Source organism: Sinohyriopsis cumingii, chromosome 1, assembly GCF_028554795.1.
Source record: "Sinohyriopsis cumingii isolate HCF-2022 chromosome 1, ASM2855479v2, whole genome shotgun sequence".
NCBI classification, from domain to species: domain Eukaryota; kingdom Metazoa; phylum Mollusca; class Bivalvia; order Unionida; family Unionidae; genus Sinohyriopsis; species Sinohyriopsis cumingii.
Window position 1 is genome coordinate 31,656,358 of NC_142961.1, and position 20,028 is coordinate 31,676,385.

The 20,028-nt window shown below is 34.8% G+C and overlaps 1 protein-coding gene across 1 annotated transcript in view; it reads right to left on the reverse strand.

The window, feature by feature from the left end:
- The window catches only part of LOC149806645 (uncharacterized), a 108,964-nt gene extending 104,714 nt beyond the window's left edge, over positions 1 to 4,250 (reverse strand). The window contains exons 1-2 of the mRNA XM_089956069.1: positions 4,108 to 4,250; positions 669 to 730 (exon numbers count right to left, since the gene is read on the reverse strand). Coding sequence (XP_089812195.1) covers positions 669 to 730; positions 4,108 to 4,200 — 155 coding nt within the window. The 5' untranslated portion in view covers positions 4,201 to 4,250. The remainder of the gene's footprint in view (positions 1 to 668; positions 731 to 4,107) is intronic.
- Between the last annotated feature and the right edge of the window lie 15,778 nt (positions 4,251 to 20,028).

The window sequence follows — 20,028 nt, forward strand, 5'->3', positions numbered from 1 at the left end:
TGACTCAGACCAAAAAAAAATGTTTACTTCTATTGATAATGATCCTAATATAAAACCCATATTATATGGAAAAAATGAGTTATGTTTTAGTTGTTTACAGACTTTTACAAAATCAATGCTTCTGGTCAGGCAGATAATTATTTTGGATAAGGTCGGCTACAATTTTACATAACCCATAGCATATAATATAAAAAAAACTAACAAACAATGCTAAGTATGCATAACAGACACAGCACAATTTATGCTGAAACTGCTAAAACATGCTTCTTTGTTCATGGTTTTGAAATAATTATTATGGATTTACTATTAAGAAAGCAACTACACTGGATGGTGATTCCCTGTACCAATACTTTAACTAGAGTATTCATCCTATACATTTCTGGACCAATGCACAAGAATGTTTCAAATTCAATTTATAATATCCAATCACTGTATTTTCCTTATTTCTCATTTAATACACACTTATTAAAATGATAACTGATGTATGAGCTTGGCAACACTATGGATACTCTCCCTCCCTTTGTACAGAATAGGGGATGCACATGCATAATTTTCTTCATTTAAATGACCTCTCATGCAATATATAGCATTATCCCATTTTGTCAACCTCAATCATCATGCTATTGCAGGGTTTTACTCAGGGTTTTTCTGTATGTGGAAAAATTTACCTTCCAATGTTTTCATTCGTTAACCATTCAAATGGATTTCCTGTATTCTTGCTGGCTTGAGGCTAAAATAATAATAAATACTCTGTTAACAGTCAGAATGGACCATGCATTAAGACAAAAGGCAAAATGAAAGAAGTGCATGATTATTTTCAAGCTACTAACAGACATTCACTGGAATTAATAGTGAATTCAAACCTGGAATTATATTAACATGATTCAACGAAAGACTGTTGACACAGTAACAATTTATCAGCTACCACAGACACATCATCCCCTTCAGATTTTGGATTTATTCTGGACTTCTACTAAATTTTATTCAGGACATAAAATTATTAGGACCTGTGTCTGTAATTCTTGGTTTATTTTGGGATTTAAATCGCATTAATGTAATTTCTTTTTTCTCATTTTCACTTTGTATTCAAAGGAAATAAATTATTTGCTGAATGCTGAATTTTACAAAGCTTGTTGCTTTCACTCTTTTCTGTTACTTATTTTAAGAGCAAAGACTCTAAACACTTTAAAAATTGCTCATTCTTGCCGTAACATCTGAAGCACAATCAGTCTAATTCTTGTGTTCAGTTTTTAATTTTGGTGGATTTATTAATTCAAATTATTATTCACTGGAATTAGAAAGTGCCCAATAATATTCTTGGACTAAAACATTAATCTGGAATAATAGTGAATTCATACAATGACATATTGGATTATACTGTTGTGATACATCAGAAGACACATCACCACATTCCAGTCCATTGGCATATTAGCATGTTAGATACTACAAGCACATCATCACATTCAAAATTGGAATTTATCTGTAATACCATTGGAATTCAATTGGAAATTCATACATCTGGACTTGCAATAAAACGGTTTGGAATATTTTGCATATAATTCACAATACTGTTAAGTATTTTTGCTACTTCTCACTCTGTACTCTTGGTAAATATTATTTGCTGAAATTTACAAAACGTGTCGGTCTTAGCTCTTTTCTCTTACTTAGTTTAAGACCATAGATTCATAACAATTGTCTGAACTGAACGTTGTATCCAGATGATAAATCTAAATACTCTATTATCAATCTACTATGTCAACTCTTTTCAAACGAATCAATATGAAATATGTAAAACCTAGGAAACAAGCACTGCTACAGCAATGTTACTGGCATGTTCATTTAAACTCCAATAGCAAAAACCCTAGCATATATGTCTACTGAGAACCCTGGTACCTAGTATAAAGAGAAGTATGTGTTATAGAAATATGCTCCATTTTGTTTTAAGTTAATGTATTAATTTATCTTTGTTATTGGGGTACTACTGCTGATATTGTACTTGCTGTTATTAGTAAGAAGTACATGTATGTTGCTATGTCCATTTGGGACAAGTTGCCTTCTTTTTCAAGGTGGGATATTTCCAGCACATGGGTTAAGTAGGTGATTGTTGTTGTTGTTGTAGGGTTTAGCGCCATTTTTCAGCACATGATAGGCTATACATGGTGGCCAGTATTAATGGTGGAGGAAGAACCTGGGAAAACCCCAGAAAGAACCACCAACCCACGAGAAGCTACTGGCAAGCTTTCTCACATACCCACATTAGCCGAATCCGAGACTCGAACCCACGAAGACAGAGGTGAGATGGCAGTGATCCGTAACGGAGAGCGCTTTAGACCACTCGGGGCCCCTTAAGTAGGTGAATTGGCAAGGTAAGTATCCTAGATTCCTCCAGTTGAATCACTATATCTATCACTACTACCATATTTTCTATTCCTGCATTCCATATTGCTAATTATTGCTCTTACATTTATATGACATTATCTTTGCTTCAGTCAGGAAAATGACTACAGTATTAAAGTACGAATAAAGCAATATGGGGTAATCCATTTAATATGTAAAAAAAAAAGGCTGGTAAAGCTTGACCCATCCTTAGTCCTACAACGTAAGACACATCACCCAGTATTTTTGTTCTGGTGGGTGATGGGTCTTACAGCCGAAGTAACGGGGCTGTGTAGCGTGTTTTGATGTTGACTAACATCATTATGAAAGTCAAAGTGTCAGAAATATCACACACAACTGGCAACCAATTACGACACTTTCCTACAAAGTAAAGTTATAACATTTTTGTCAGACTTTGCTTACCCTGATGTCTTTTCTCTAATAAATTCAAATTCTCACAAAAGAAATGGACCAGGGAATGCCCAAATTCAGGTTAAGTTAAAATATTATTCTTTAACGAAATGAATAAAAATATAATATACCTATTGGAACTGTAAAGCAATGTTTCATTTCATTCAAGAAACATATCCGCCACATGAACATACTTAAACATACTTCGGCATACGTCGACTACTGTCGCATTGCAACAAAATTCAAATGTATGTCAATGGAACATCAAAATGCAACCATTTGCTAGTGTCATATTTTCATTCCGCCAGGATAAAGACAGCACAGTAAGTATATTAATTACACATAAATTAGTGGAAGAAATGTCGATATATGCTGCCAAATGTGTGAGATATTCCTGAAACTCTGACTACTTGTTCTGATGTCGTTGACATCGGAACATGCTATACAAGCCAATTATTTGGATAGTAAGACATAGCACTTAAACAAAAACAACATGTGCTATGTCTTACAGTGTAGGAGTCTAGGACTAGACCCCTCCTCCCCTTAGTGTACACATGCATACATTTTTACACCCTCCACCTGCGTATGTAAGCTTGACTCACACCCTCTCAAATTCTATAGAACTGCCTACTTTTAATCGACTCAGAAATGATCAACTTCAAGGATTAATAATATTAATGTGCTTAATAAAACAGACAGTCCACCGACGTTGAATGTCTAGCTGCAACAAAGAAATAAGCTGTGTAACTGTGGCTCATTTGAAGACCAATGTAGACAACTTATTACCGATGTTTCACCCCCCACTCCACCCCGTTTCCTATGCGTACGTACATTATCAGTACACCCCCACCCCATACGCAATCGTATGCATTTGGGTTACCCCCCTCCATGTGCACGTAACTAAATGGACAGCCCCTTAGACTACACTCATCAACAGTGCCAATATGGAATGCGAACTATACGAGATATTCACGAAAGTTGGCTTCCAGTACTCCGATGAAATTGACGGAACAATGAGTAAATACATCAGTAAGTTATCGAATCTATATTGAACTGTCAAAATAGTCATGGGTCATGTAAATCATCTCTAATGCATGGAAAATACACGACTTATATTTTTATTCTTGAAAGGTTAGTAACGTTTTAGCCTAAATCTGTAGGTACTGATGCTAGATTATGATCTATCATTTTAGACCATCTACACTGACTACTGTACAGTATAATTAACGAACACTGTGAGTAGGTTCTAATACAGTTGTTACCGTTTCGTTGTCGTAGAAAGTTTTTGAACTGTAAGCCATAAAATCTAAAATATCTTACCTCTGATATCATTAATTTTCCTTTGGACCGTGTTTCGTTTGAAAATGACTTTTTTTCGTTTAGAGGAAGTCGGGGATCTACGTGAGCTGCCATTATCACTTTGAGTTTACCGCCGAGGCGTTCGAAAATGGGTGTTACTTATACCAGGAACAGAACAGAGACTGAAACGGAAAAACGGAATATGGAATGGAAGGAGAAACAAAAATAGCTGCATATCTTCTATGGATACCGAAATTTATTACGATACTCTTTTGCCGCATCTTCGAATTTACCTGATATGTTTAACCCGATAATTGCTTCTACTTACACTGACAGTGAATGAGTGGATATTGAGATGCATTTCATGGGAAATAGCAGCAGAGAGGGTGAACAGACCGTTTGCTGGAGCGCCATTTTTGAAAAATTAAAGCTTCCTACACAAATGAAAATGTAAGGTCAATAACGCCAAACCGAAGCCTCTAACTAACCGAGAGTTTCTCTAATTGGGTTAGTTTATTTTGTTACTTTATCGTTGTCGTTAGAGGTGTTTTTTTTAAATAAAAAGTATGCGCGTTCGTTTACCCGCCAGGTGTTTCATTGAGGTCGCACCTCATCTGCTGCTGTAATTAAATCATTATTATATCAATAATGACACCAGCTATGGAGTCTTTTTATACAGCTAGATTAGCTCGAGAGCGATTAGAGGCAATTAAAAAAAAAATATATCCCTGTTCGTGATGCTATCAAGCAGCAACTACAAGCGCGTCAAGAGTCTCAGGTGGAATTTGCTGAAGGTGCAGAACAATTATTTAAACCGGTTACGAAGGTTACCGAACGAGTTACAGAGGCTATCAAAGGTCTCCTTCCTACATTGAAGCAAACCGCTAAAGCAACTGGAAAAATAGCAGAAAGAACTAAAACAAAAAAAAAAAAGATTCTACGAGGACTCCCAGGTGAAATTGCTGCTACTCAACCAAAGCGAGAAATACTTGAGGGTATTGACCAAGCTCGTGCTGAAATCGGTGACATAAAGACCAGAACCAGAACCAGCGGTTACGGGTCAAAACGGACCGGTACCAAAAAGGCCCACGACCAAAACGGACCAGTGCTTAAAAGGCCTGGTCCGAAAAGGCCCGACCCAAAAAGGCCCATTTATGTATTTATTACCAATTACTAGTATCATGTCTAATAAAAGTAACTAATATGTAATATCAGATTCTTGTTTTACTGGTAAATGTCTATAAATAATGTGCAGTAGAGAAAACGTCAACATTGCCACGACGATATTTGGCCTTGCAAGATACAGCGATGATTACTCAAGACTAGCTGGTCTGTCAATGATGTTTGCAAAAGATACAAAGGATTATCCAGAAAATAGAAACGTAACACTAAATGCAGCTGGAACTGAAGTTGCATCAATGAATGAAAATTTCAACTTGGGATTCGCAACGCGTCGAACAATGTTGAACGGTGACGAAGAGTTTTCATGCGTAATTCCACTGTCTCACTGTCTCATATCTTTGGATTTTGCAGAAATGTTAGAAAGGTTATACTTGGCGCTAAACGCACCGTGGTACTCGTTAGAAAAGCCACTGACAATGATGCATTATGGCGTGATGCTGCCGTTAGAGCTGGTAAAGAAACACTAACAAAATTGTCGCTGTAGATGCCAGTAATGACTCCATCGCTTGCTGAAGAACAAAAATTACTTTCTTTTATGAACTCAGGTGGTAAATCATTATTAGCATGGTTGACAATGACCACAGATGGTATTCAAAGTAATGCTGCTGGGTTATTCACATGACAGATAGCATCACAGCAGGGAGTGTCAGCACCACGACATATATTCATTGGATTTCAGGAAAATGTCAGAGTAGATTCGCAGGAAAGAAGTCCAATGGTATTTGACCCACTTCGAGTTTTTGAAGTTGCTTGAGGATAAACGGACATCAAGAACCTTCTGAAGAAGTGTTGCTGAATTTTGAACACAACTATGTTGCACGTGTATATCATCGTTTGATGACATTTATGGGGCTTGATCAGAATGTTGATTCTGGTTTGTAGATATCTCAGCGGGATTTCACAACATTATATCCGATCTATTACTTTTCGTTGAAACATTTAGATTTGTTCAGGCAAACTGTCGTTGATATACACATCCGAGTTCGTGTAGCTCGACTACCCGCTGGTGGCTATAGAGCAATTGCTATTATACTAAGTGATAAATCAATGTTACTTGAAGTTGTTGGTGGAAGAATCAGAGTTATTGACGCTCCTGTTGAAAACATATAATTAAATTGCTCATGATATTAAAAATGTCATATCATCATGTTAATGTCAGTCTGACTCATGATCAGATTAAAACGCTTAAATCAAATCCAGCAAAGAACTGTGAAATAAACATAGCACTAAAAAAGATCAGGTCACAGGTGGTCAAAATAAGCTATCATTGTCAGAACGTCAACTCAGGCATTTCAATAAAGCCAAACAATCAAAAACAGGCGTGAAACTCAATCTTCCCACGAGTGCCATTAAAGATTCACTCAAGACTGGCGGAAAAATATTTCCGCTTCTTGCAGCTATACCAGAGTTAATAGCCGCTTCAGCACCAGCTGTTGCAAAAGCAGCTTCACTTGGTGCTGTTCGAACTGCTGCTGTGATGGCATTAAAGAAAGCAATAGGACAAGGAATAAAAAGAGCTAAAGGCCTACATTTACCAGGAACTCCTTATTGATACGGAAAGGGTCTGAGACTTCCAGGAACAGTTATTTAGTCTTTCCAATGTCAAATTTTGATTTACTTGATGCTGCTAAAAATGTCAAAACATTTAGAGGTGTTTTTATGCGTGATCAATTACCAAAACAACCAAACAATATTGAAACAGGTATCTTTAATCTCGATAAAAGCTCTGGTCCTGGTACTCATTGGGCGGCATACGCTATTGACCCTCGTGGAAATGTTTATTTTGATTCCTATGGATTAGGGCCGCCAAAATAATTTTTAAATTACGTAAACACAATAAAAACTCCAGTCTGGTATTCAACATTACCAACACAAACAATGACAGATCCGCCAATATGTGGCCAGGAATTAATGACTGCACTCGACGCTATATCCTCATCAACATTACCGTCTCATAAAGTCGTGCACGATTATACAAGTAGACGATTTAAACAGATCTTAAAGTATAATGGTAGATATTTACGAAAGATCTTCCTCTAAACAAAAACAAAAAAAAACCTACGGAATAATTCATTAAAATGCGAGTAAACAGATTAGTGATGAAATATCTGAATTATTAAATCTTGCAAATGTAGATCCAAACGAAGTGGTTGTAATTAAAGATAAGCCAGAAAAATTAAAAACAAGCAATCTTTCCTTAAAAGATATCGTCCTTAAAATTAATGGAGTAACTGAAAATAGCATAGCTGTGTTTGATAATAATAGAAAAATCAAACTCGGTGTCATTATGTCAACGATATCAGATGGTATTCGTGGTCGACTACATAAATCAAGTTATACAATGACTGGCCTTCTCAGTATGTCTAATAATAAAATTACCAATCTTGGAGAACCAGAATCAGACAATGACGCTGTAACGAAGAAATACATCCTTCCAATGATGAACTCGTTAATGACAATCAACGATGGAATGACCACATTTAGGTCTCATTATGCTACTCATGTGTATACATTCTTGAATCATCGCAAAAACAGTAAATGGAATTATTGATGATTTATTTTGAAAAACCAGCATTTCTTGGTATTAACCTCTTTGAAATAAAACTAAAAATATTACCGACAGTTCAGTGTATACAGTAGCGTCTGGTCAAGCATTATTGTCACCACTTAATAAATCTATCAAACATCGCGCTGAGGTTACCGGTATATACAGGCACTCAGTACTTGGTGTTACAACATTTATGATATCTACTACAGTTCCACGGCGTTATCCACTAACTGGAACCTCTGGATCTGTGTTAGTCATGTTGAAGCAAAATCACTAGCGAACATTAACAATTGAACCCGAAGAAAAGAAAAACTCTCGTCTTGATTTATTATTGGTGTCTTGAATTAGTAACTAAATTCCAACCTACTTAAAATATAATGAGTATTCCGATCAACGTTCCACGTGATGTTACAGCGCAACATTACAGATATAATCAAGCACGTGAATGGCAAACAAAACTAAAACATATATACAGTAAAAGTAAAAAAAATATCGTAGACGTGTAGTTGTTGTTGACATAATTGTGTTTTCAGCGTCTGCTGTTATCGCTGCAGCCGGCGTATTATTATCAACAATAACACAATCGCTAGCAGTTGTAACAATTTGTGTTTCAACCGCAACCTAAATTGCCGGTGTTCTTAATATCATCGCAAAAAATATGTCCATGAACAAATGCAAAATTACAATATTATATGGTCAAATTACATACAGCGACTCTAGCATACTCTTAATTATCCTCATTGATATCGGAAAGTGTTCACGATGGAAAAATATCGGATTTTGAGTTCACGGAGATGATTAAAATCTACAAAGAAACAATGACCGTGATAGAATCCACGCCTGATTTAGATAATCGGGATTTAAGTAATTATGACGGAGTTACTTCAGCAAATTGTCGCGAATACAACACCGCTGAAAACCACGATGATATCAAAAAGCTAAACCAACCCTGAATTCAGCTTTAACTTTCCAACTGCACTTCCAGTGAAAGAAATCGCTCTTGTACAGTTACGACTATATTACAGTTGGACAAATATCAGATCAAAATCATTTGGTGGCTTACATGCGAATAATTCGCATGTATTTGCAAATAAAAATAAACCAGATGGAACTCCCGATTGGCAAGTTGTCGGCGTACCCATGGGTAATTATCAAATTGAATAAATAAATGACGATTTTCAGCGCAGAATCAAATCTATAACAAAAAGAGAATAACAAATAGCTATGACTGTTCACGAACCAACTTTATCGGCCACGATAGAAATAAATTCAGCAGATTACGTCGTTGATATTTATTCTTCATCGATCAGAAGCGTCTTAGGATGTCCCGAAATAGCAACGCCTACACTAGCAATGCGCGAGTTAAAACATGCTGATTTTATTTCAGATAAACGATCGTATTGGGAAAATGTTCCATATTATAACGACTATTCCCTATACGATGAAATGAAAACCAAACTGGAAGGTTCACTTGCCGCCACGCGCGATCATGTAGAGTGGTTGTGTGGATACCCCATAAAAATATATTCTGAGAAAGATATCACAGAAACGTTTCATATTATTAATCGTGAACACAAACAACACCGAAAAAAATTACGCCACTGATTCACCGAGTACCTTTATGACGTAACGTCTACAAAGAGGAAATCATTTAACAAATAGAACTATTGAATCAGATTGTATTTGACTTAGAATTGTTCATCAAAGTATTATGTGCATTGTAATTTAGTCAGAATATATATATATATATATATATATATATATATATATATATATATATATATATATATATATATAAACTGACGCTTCAATTTCCTGGATTTAACGCTGACGAAGCAGTCAACGAACTCATCAATGACAATTTTCCTAAAACCATCTAGTCATGGAGAAAAATAGCCCTACCAGCAGCTATTCTCAGACATAACAATGATCCCTATGGTGGCAGCAGACATATTTCACCAGGAATTGTAAATATAACTTCAGCGATCGCAAGTAATCTTGTAATGTGATGCAATTGATGGCAGTCATCAAGTTGATCTTGAAAAATTCAGTCCGGCCCAGCAAGGATATATTTTGTATACATTTACGCCTCAAGTACCTCCTGAATATTTGATTGTACAAGAACCATTAATCCGAATTATCTACGATGTCATAAACCGCTATTGTCAAGAATAAATTTGAAACTAACTGACCATCGCGTACACTTGCTTGATTTAAGATATTAAATTCTGAGTATAAATTTATGCGTAAGATCATAACGATTTTTAAGCATAAAGATATTTTTGCAGAGTGTTTTACAATGTAATTATTTAATCAAGAGATATTCTATAATGTACCAACATGTGAGAGTTTTTATACAAGACAAAGAGGGACTTGAAAATGCCATCAGAACAATAATGACACCGTCGCAAGTCAGGGCAAACCAATTTAATAAAATTATTGATGAATACGGCAATTAAAGTTTTTTGTTGACCCAGGAACAATTGACAATACGCCAGAAGATAGATCGCTACACCTACTGAAAACGTGACTTGACAACGTCTTAACCTCCGACAAACATTATGTGAAAATGGCGGTCGTGATAACATTAAAAGATATACCAGACGATATTGGTGAGCAATATTTGCCATATGAAACAACATTGAGACAGAAACAGAAAGCGAGAGCATTTATCCATCGCTTGCACTTTCTAAGTTACGTCGGTATGCGGAGAAGTCGCCCCCACGTATCTGAAGAAGTCGCCCCAATTGGTTGGAGAAGTCATCCCAAAACTTGTCACCCAAATAACCTTTTTATAACAGAATTAAGTTATCTTTTACGTGATTCATATTTATATTTTTATACATACGCGATCACAAAAGAGGTATTAACTAAATTAAAGCAATATCATAGTAATATTTATAAGGATGAAATTAAGTCTGTATATAATCTAATGAATGACAACAGTATAGTATAATGATTAGAAAGGATGATAAGTCAAACACTATTATTATTGTGAATCACGATGATTATGTTAAAGAAGTTGAACGTCAATTAGAAATTAAATAAAAAATTTCAACATGCATTAATGAGATCGCTAAAAATAATAATTCCGTATGTGAGGAATTTGATACTTTCCCTCTTACCATACGTACACCTCAAAAATAATAATTACGTATATGAGGAATTTGATACTTTCCGTCTTAACATACGTACAACTCAGTTCTACATATTACCCAAAACTCATACAAATCCTGACCATAATTTACCTTTAAATTATCCAGGACGACCCATTATATCAGGTTGTAAATCATATACTGAAAACCTATCCAAATTTATTGATAGTGTTTTACAACCTTTAATGAAATCACTTCCTTCATACATTAAAGATACAACTACTTTCATTAAAAAGTCGAAGTCTATTCCACATCTATCTGATAATTTCAATCCTGGTATCATTAGATGTAACATCACTATATACCAACATTCTGCATGCAGATGGTATTGAAGCGGTCAAATATTTTCTTGATAACAATCCTAATAATAGCACACTATCTAGCGAAGATATTTGTAAAATAATAAAAACTTATCTTGGAAAATAATTATTTTGAATTTAATAATACGAATTACGATTTTTAAATCACATATTTGTGATCTGGAAGCATTCAACTGAGGAACTGAAAAAAACGATTGATCGCCTAAATCGCCTTACGATTAAATTTACTTATACTGCATCTAGTACGCATGTTTCATTTTTAGATGTAAATGTAGTAAAAAATATTGATAACACTATCTCTACAAATATTATTAAAATGCATCTGATGAATTGAAGAGCTGAGCAAAAGGGACAGATAACACTTATTTTTCGTTAAGTACAGAAGCGGAGTTGATCAAATGAAAAAGTTGAAAAATTGCAAATTTTATAAATTTAAGTTATTAAGTTGAAGAAAAACAATAATAAACAAAGCCTTAACCATGTGGCTATATCTCAGAATTACTATATATGATCCTTGGGGCGACTTCTCCAGGCGAAGTGGGGCGACTTCTCCGAATCGTTGCGAAATTTGTAAATATATACAATAACCGAGTCGATATCGACAGAAGCAGCTTGTCGTAGGAAAATGGCGGACGTAAACAGTGTCTGGAGGTGTGTATAATAGCGCTCGCTGATTGGTCAATCGAGCAGAATGATTGACAACTGGCGATAGGTCAATTAAATGAACTGCAGCTAGAACATATTATTATGATTACGTGTGATAGAGATCAGATTCAGAATTATGTATTCTTGTACTGAATTCGAACAGCTTAAAAAATATTGTATAATTCAGAATAAAAATCTCATTTCAGCAAAAGAAGAAGAAAAAATTGCATAATAATCATTGACAAAGTCAAATAAAAAATATGTTATAACAGAATTGTTTTTACTGATTTTATTCGTTAATTTGATAGTACTAAGATAATGAAAATCTCAAAAATAAAAATAAAAATTATAAAATAATTCAAAAAATAAATCTGAATCCCTTGACAATAAATAATTACTTTCGTTTTCATCAGTGACGGCGTGAGTACTTTCACGATCTGACATAATCTTTCTTAATTGTCTGACACGTGCGTTCATAATTTTTTTGTTTTGTATTCGTGAGATAATTCTGATCTTATTTTCTCGATCGCGCGTGAGAGCGTGACGAATTTTTCAACTTCTATTTCATTGACTGCAGTCAAGGATTGGAACAGAGCTTGTTGAATGAGCTTGATGAATTTTTACTCTGATGATAGTGTATATCTATCTTCGAATTTACTTTCTTGTAATTATTCAAAATCACAAATAATGTTTATACCGTAATATTTTAATGTTTTAATTGCAGAATTAATAGCATTGATATTTTCAAAGTTCATCACATAATAAATATATATTTGTAAAAGAAAATATGTGAACTCCTAGATTGCCAAACGATATTCTAGGAAGTTAAGAGGGCACGAAATATTTACAGTGAATCTTAGATCTAAGGACTGCACAGCACATATAGTAGCGTATTTACAGTATATACAATCTTAATTGTAAGGACGGCACAGTACATATAGTAACATATTTGCTTGATAAAAGAAACACAACATATATTTACAGTATATACAAACTTAATTCTAAGGACGGCAAATACAATCTTATCTAACATAATTCTAAGGACGGCACAGCAAACAATTTCATCTAATTTAGTTCCAAGGACGGCACAGTATATACAGTAGCATATTTACAGTAACTACAAACTAAATTCTAAGGACGGAACAAAACATTTACCGGGAGCCTTCTCTACGTTCAACAATTCTGCATACACACACCCAAAGCAACCCCGGGAGAGTGCAAAAGATCGTCCACCACGTGGTGACATGGTGGGGTGGTGTGCTTGTCTGTTTAAGTTTGAGCTTGGGGTTGGGCCACCCACCCGTTTAATGAAAAATCGCGAAATATCGCAAACGTCGACAACTTGGCTTCGAACGCAAACGCCCAGGTATGAGAATCCCTACACCCAAGTATAAGAATCAAGCGCGTTAGCATTGTACCACGGACACATCTTACAGAAATATCTTCTTTTTTATTATGAATTTACCTATACATGATTGCTACAAATTATCATTATCATAACCACGGCGTGGATCTGTTTTGATTTTCCAGAACAAATCGTATTAAAATAATTATATACGTATTTCTGCCTTGACAAAGTCGGGGCTGAAAGATATGTATTTTCTGTATAACAAATAGATCTTAAAGTAGCTTACGTAAAGGAGGTGGCTTATTCGCTGTTTCTTTTTCTTAATTATAATCGTTAACAAAATCGAGATGAAGTAAGAAACCTGGCAGATTCAGAAAATAAGGATAACTTTTCTTAATAAAAAAAAAAACAACCAGAAAATGTTTTATTCATCAGTAATGAAAAATTATTTATAAGATTACAGACTCTACCTTCGCTGACAGAATTACTCCCCTTGACGCTGTCAAAAATTATAATGAAGGGAATTTGTCATCGACGTGGTCATAAAGCATTAAATTATCTGAAGTAAGACACCTTTGTTCGTATTTATATGAAAATACCGATTTGGTTGTTTTATTTGCATCAAGATGGTGAAATAAATAACCAAAAGTTTTGTAATTATAAAATACAGGCGAGATAACTTTAACCGCTTTATGAATCCTTGGCAGAGTTATTTCTCTTTATCTATTTGTATTTAACACAATGGGAGACACTGAAATATAACTTTTTGTTTATACTTTCTTGAATACGCCGATTAAGTAATATTATATGCGACGGATTGTACTGAAGGCATACCAGTATCGGAATATTTGCCACCAGCATTCATTGACTGAAGTATTTTTTCTTCACCAGTCTCTGTATTTACGAATTTAAGGACCCAAAGACAATATACTATATTTCCTAGTGCCATCAAACTTGTTATTCTGACTCTGTGCAATAGCTCGGAAATTACTCAAGGAATTATCGATCTAAGAGAGGTTGATATGATCTAACACAATACCGTCTTCAATTACTCCGTGAAAACATTCGTATATAAATTTATGAGAGCGGTAATGTTCCTTCCCCCAGCAGTAAATGTAAAATAACCAGCATCATTAACAGCACCGACTGGGTTTTTTTTAGTCGACAGTGTCTGATAATACCATCACGAGATGCTTCATAATTCTTGGTGATAGGATGTTTCACATATTCATTTTGTTCCATTTGCATAATAATATCATTTGTCTAAATCATTATTTTGAAAATCTAGCCAGATGGTCTTCAGCTTTTCTTTAATAACATTACTATTGTCGGTGTTATTTTTTTAAAATCATAATATCTTTTCATCTCTCTATATTTTTTACCAGCATATTGCACATATAACTGTGTTGCTCCTCTAACTCCATCACCACACCGTAAACACGGTTTTGGTCCAAGACATCTACGACGCACGCTTTGTAAGTGATACCCGCAGAATATTCAATTTAAATATTTGTCTTAATTGTAATCTGGAGATATTATCAACGATTAAGACCAAACCCTCTGAATATAGATTCGATCTTGATAGAATATCCCCTGACTTACCGATGCGAGCTCTGGTTGATCCAGCGGTAACTCTGATTAATAATATTCGAAATGCTAAAAAAGAATTTCGCAACGATGATGCAACTCACGTGTGGTCAACATTTAAAATCATGCGCGACACCGAAGGTGTTATCGATGCTACACTGAACGATGACTGAGCGGCAACGATTATTAATTATCTCGAAGATCAAAGATATTTTTTCAGAGTAAAGTTTATTGTATTAGCAGAATCGGACAATAATCCTTGAATTATCCGTGACAAACATGATCCAGTCCTTCATAATGAAAAATAATCGCTTTATTAAGTAAAAATTCCAAACCAGGAATGTTGACTGGTAATGGCAAACCGTATTATGAAAGAGCGTATCCTGTGACCACGCTTATTTATGCCATTTATCTGCTGAATGATAAAGCCAGCGTTGATGATCTTGCGCCGATGAAATTATCAAAAATAAGTTGTGTAGCCGAACGAGTAACGGAACATTTTACAAAGGAGATACGTGGAAATGGATTAACGGATCAGCAACGTGAAAAAATAAACAAATAGGCTGAATCAGTCAAGGACAATGGAGCTACAACAAATGATGTTGCTGAATTAGGAAAGAAATTAAAATTTCTAATAATGGTAAAAACGATGACCGGAGGGATTTGTACGAAAAGAAGTCTAAAACGAAAGGCGCTACGTTTTAAATTATTGATCATAATGCGCATGCTTGGACTAATGCAGTAACAATAATTCCACGAAATCGAATTGTTAAATCTTACCAAGGAAATATATTTGATTTTCTTAGCGAAATAAGTAAGAACGCTCCTGTATCAGTATGATTATTTCAGAGTTATGAAAACGACGACGAATTGATTAGACCAGATGCAAGTATCTGTATCGAAGAAAAAAAGTAAGTTTGATCAGTTTCTAAGACCTAATGGTGAAATATATCGTACAGAATCTCTCCACGAAAAAATGAAAAATCTTGCGATGAAATATATCCATGACGATACTGAAAAATTAAAGATTAATTGATTTTCCATTCCGTCAGTTGTGGTTCATTTCGCTCAGAAGAAAAATTCGTGGAAACCAACTCGGTTTTATTTTCTTGAAGAAATACAACGTAGTTCTATAGAATATGGACACGGTGGATTATGGAATAGTTTATACGATCATAAAGATTTTATTTCGGTTGATATGGTTGCATGTTATCCGGGAAGTTTTTCTTGGAATGATAGTATTCTAAGTATATTGAACGATTTGGACATCCCACGCACGAGATGAGCAGAGTTGCGATAAACGGACCTTTAAGGCTTGACTTGACTGGATTCGCTTGTATCGTGTCATTCCAGTTTCCTTAAGGTCTTCATCCGATTTGTTATGTCTGGTTTGGTAAACACTTTTCAGAAGAAATTTGAGTACAATTAGTTTTATTACGATATATGTTCGATGTAAAAATACTGTTATCGTTGATTTTAAGTGAAGCAATTACATCATATCATCCACAGAATGAAATGTGGTTACCACAAGAAAAGCTATATTCAGATGAAAATCCTGATATGACTGATTTTGAAAATAAAATAGCAAAATATCTTGGCAGAAAAATAATCGATAAATTCACCCAAGGAGGATCATAGGATCATACACGATATTGTACAAGATTAATTATAGATGATGCTGAACTCGATTTTATAATTGCTGATACCACGAATAGAAACACAATTATAAGTCGAAGTAATGTTAATTTATCAGAGGAAAATAAGTTAGGTATACTTGTGAGTTATATTGATGGAGAGTCACCGCAAGTTACTCATTAAAAGATCTTCAATGCTCGCGTATGTTTCAATAAATCTATTATTGATGATAAATAGAGTTTCGGAGTTTGCTGTCAGAGTCTCTACGGATTCATGTTATATCAACAAGAATACAAAATTGTTTGAACAACTACATATCGGCACTTATGCATTATGGGTTGAATGGAGAATAAAACAAGAAAATATACTTCATTATTCTGAATCAGCTAGTAAAACATCTCGTGCGATTGAATTATTCTTGAACAGTTGTTCAGAAATAGTTGTATTAACACCTACACACAGACTCACAAGAGAGATGAAACAAAGAAATTTTAAATCATGCACTTATCATAAATTCTTTCGATGGAACGGAGATAAATGGGCGAGAAATGTATTCCAAGGATTATTGTTTGGGATGAAATATGCAATGTTTCATTAGAAATGTTAAATATATTTTTTGATTGGTTATTGACAAAACTACTGCTGTAATAATGTGTGGCGATCATGGTCAACCACCACCTTTTGTTGGATTGTCTCCACATGAATGGCTAAAGAATTTTCTGGATTATTATGAAGAAATAACTGATGATCATAGAGCACTTGATCCAGAATTAAGAGAGTTTAAGAACTTAATCAGACTACAACCAAATACAATTCAATGTGAAATAATGTGTGAAATAATTTCAGAAAATTTTTTTTTGAATTTATGGAGACCGAATGATTTGATAGTTGCAAGTAGAAAGATAATTCGTGATAAACTTCAACAACAATTATTTTTGTTACATACCCGTACCATTGTGTTATCGACCAGCATATACTGGATGACAGAATATCGACGATGATATGCCAGGATCATCAGAGAAACAAAATCTTGTATTAAATGATATTGTTTTAGTTCCTGTCAGTGTTGTTGAGAGTACGTTAACTATGGACAAAACTCCATGGACGCTGAGATACACAATGACAATTCATTCATCACAAGAATTAATTATTTCTGAAACGCTAGTTTGGATCGTCGATGATCGTATCGAATGGTCAAATTTAATTTATCTCGCAGTGTCTCGAGTCAGAAGAACATCTCAGCTGCGGAGTATTGTCACAGACTTCACAGAAAATAATAATCAAATTCAGGAAACTAACGATGAAATAGCAAGAAAAAAATTAGTTATAAACAGTGTGACCAAAAAAATCCGCGACTTTGCTCTCGATGCTGAACTTATCATGACGCTAAAACGACGACAACATAATTTTTGTGCAAGCTGCAACACAGTAATGTTGTGGCAGTATTCAAATAATAATCCAAAACAATTTACTGTAGACAGATTTAATAGTAGTATTGGTCATACACGCGAAAATGTGATGCTGCCCTGTCTTGAGTGTAATCGACGTAAGGGTGTCAGCATCCCTGGAGCTACTTTACAAAAGTGATCGCGGTGGTAATTGTGTGTCCTCATTAATTACTTGTAATTGTTCACGTACAAATCCACGCTGAGGAGCAGTTGAATCTAATCTGTAGATTGCAGGTCTACCCGTGGATCTTACCGCGATAGAAATTGTATGTGTCGTAATATTCCAGACAGGACCAGTCGCTCTTTTTTTAACCACCTTCAAGTTCGCCGGGTTCATAGCAATATCTTACAGTCATATTACATAATACTGGTTGTTTTGAAAAGTCGCGTCGTTGTATTGGTATGTATGTTTTGTAATTGCATTAATGGGTTTCATGGCAGTTGTTCGAGGGATTTCATTGTAACCCATTCAAGAGATCTCTTGTCTTTCTGAATTATTTCCTTCACATATTGATATCCAAATAACCGCTTAACAAGTGTTCAAATAAATCGTTCAACAATTGCCTGATCACGATGAATTGCAGTATGCCCTTGTCTGATTTTGACATTATGTTGCTTCATCAACGACGATACTGCACCAAGTAATTCTTTGCCAGGATCAACCTGTAATAGTTGTGGCCAACGTAAAACATCTTGTTGTCCAGATCCTCGTTGATAAATTCGTTCAAACACAGATGCAACTTCAGCCGATGTTTTAGTTGATAACGATTCTGCTTCTTTATATCTACTTGCAACGTCGAAGACGGTAACGCGTGTTTATATGTTAATTGACGTCTACCAAATTTGATAGTATCGTGTGGTAAAAATAAAACATCTGCTTGATGAACTTCATTATGAACGCTGACATCAAAATGTGCATGCTGATTTTTTTAGGTGGTGGTAGAATGAATTTGCCATATTGCCTGTCGTACTAACCATTTTTCAGAACGTACAACATTTCTGCATGCTGCATGAGCGAGTTTACTAATCGCTGCTCTACCTATCCAATATCCTCTTGGGCTATAAAAGATAGATTCCATTATTTCAATAATCAGTTGATTGATTACCGGCTCCGAAAAATAATTTACCTTTCTTCGCAGATTTTCTTAAAAAGTTAGCCAATGATTCTTTGAAACATTTTTTAAAAAATTATAGAATTTAATGAGTGAATGAACTTCACATCTTTTATAAGCTACGTCATGAATATGACATGATTTATCAATAGCGTTTATTGGATATTCACCAGGTTTGGGTTAATCTTATTTATCAAGTATAATATCAAGTCGAGTTCCAGGACAGCAAAAAGTATATCATAGAAGATGTTTTTCTCCTGGGTATTTTGCTCCTGGAGCTCCTGGTAATTTTCATAGCGAAGCGGCGATATCACCACCTGTCTGTGTCAGGGAAATACATTTATAATTTTTGTACCACATTTCACACACTTTCCTGTAAGTACTTGTTTGCTGTTTTTTTTTTTTTTTTTTTTTGTTATTATCGTTGTTAATCCACTTGTGGGGGTGGATGCTCTGCATCGAACACAATATAGATCCATATTATAAGTATATGGATGTAATTGATTTCTCAGCGACACGAAAGCAAGAACCTGTAAACCATCATCGAGCTCTACCAAATTCTATCAGAGCAATTATCATAGGTCCACCTGGGTTTGGTAAAATACAGTTGCTACTTAATTTGATAATGAGATGGATCAAATGGGATAAGTTGTATTTAGTAGCTCCGTCAGTTGATGATCAGCGATGCTAAGATTTTAATGAAAATGCAAAATTGTTTGACGAGGACAGCAATGATATTATTGAATTTATTACTGATATTCATGAAGCACCAGCTGTAAATGACCTTGATGGATTTATTAATAACTGAGTAGTATATGAAGACATAATGCTGGACAAACAATAAATCCAGTTAGAATAGTTTCCAGAGGCGGACGTAAAACACAGACGTGATTTATGTTCATCAGCGATATACACAAATCCCTAAACTGATTAGAGATAACTGTACTATTTTAGTTTTATTT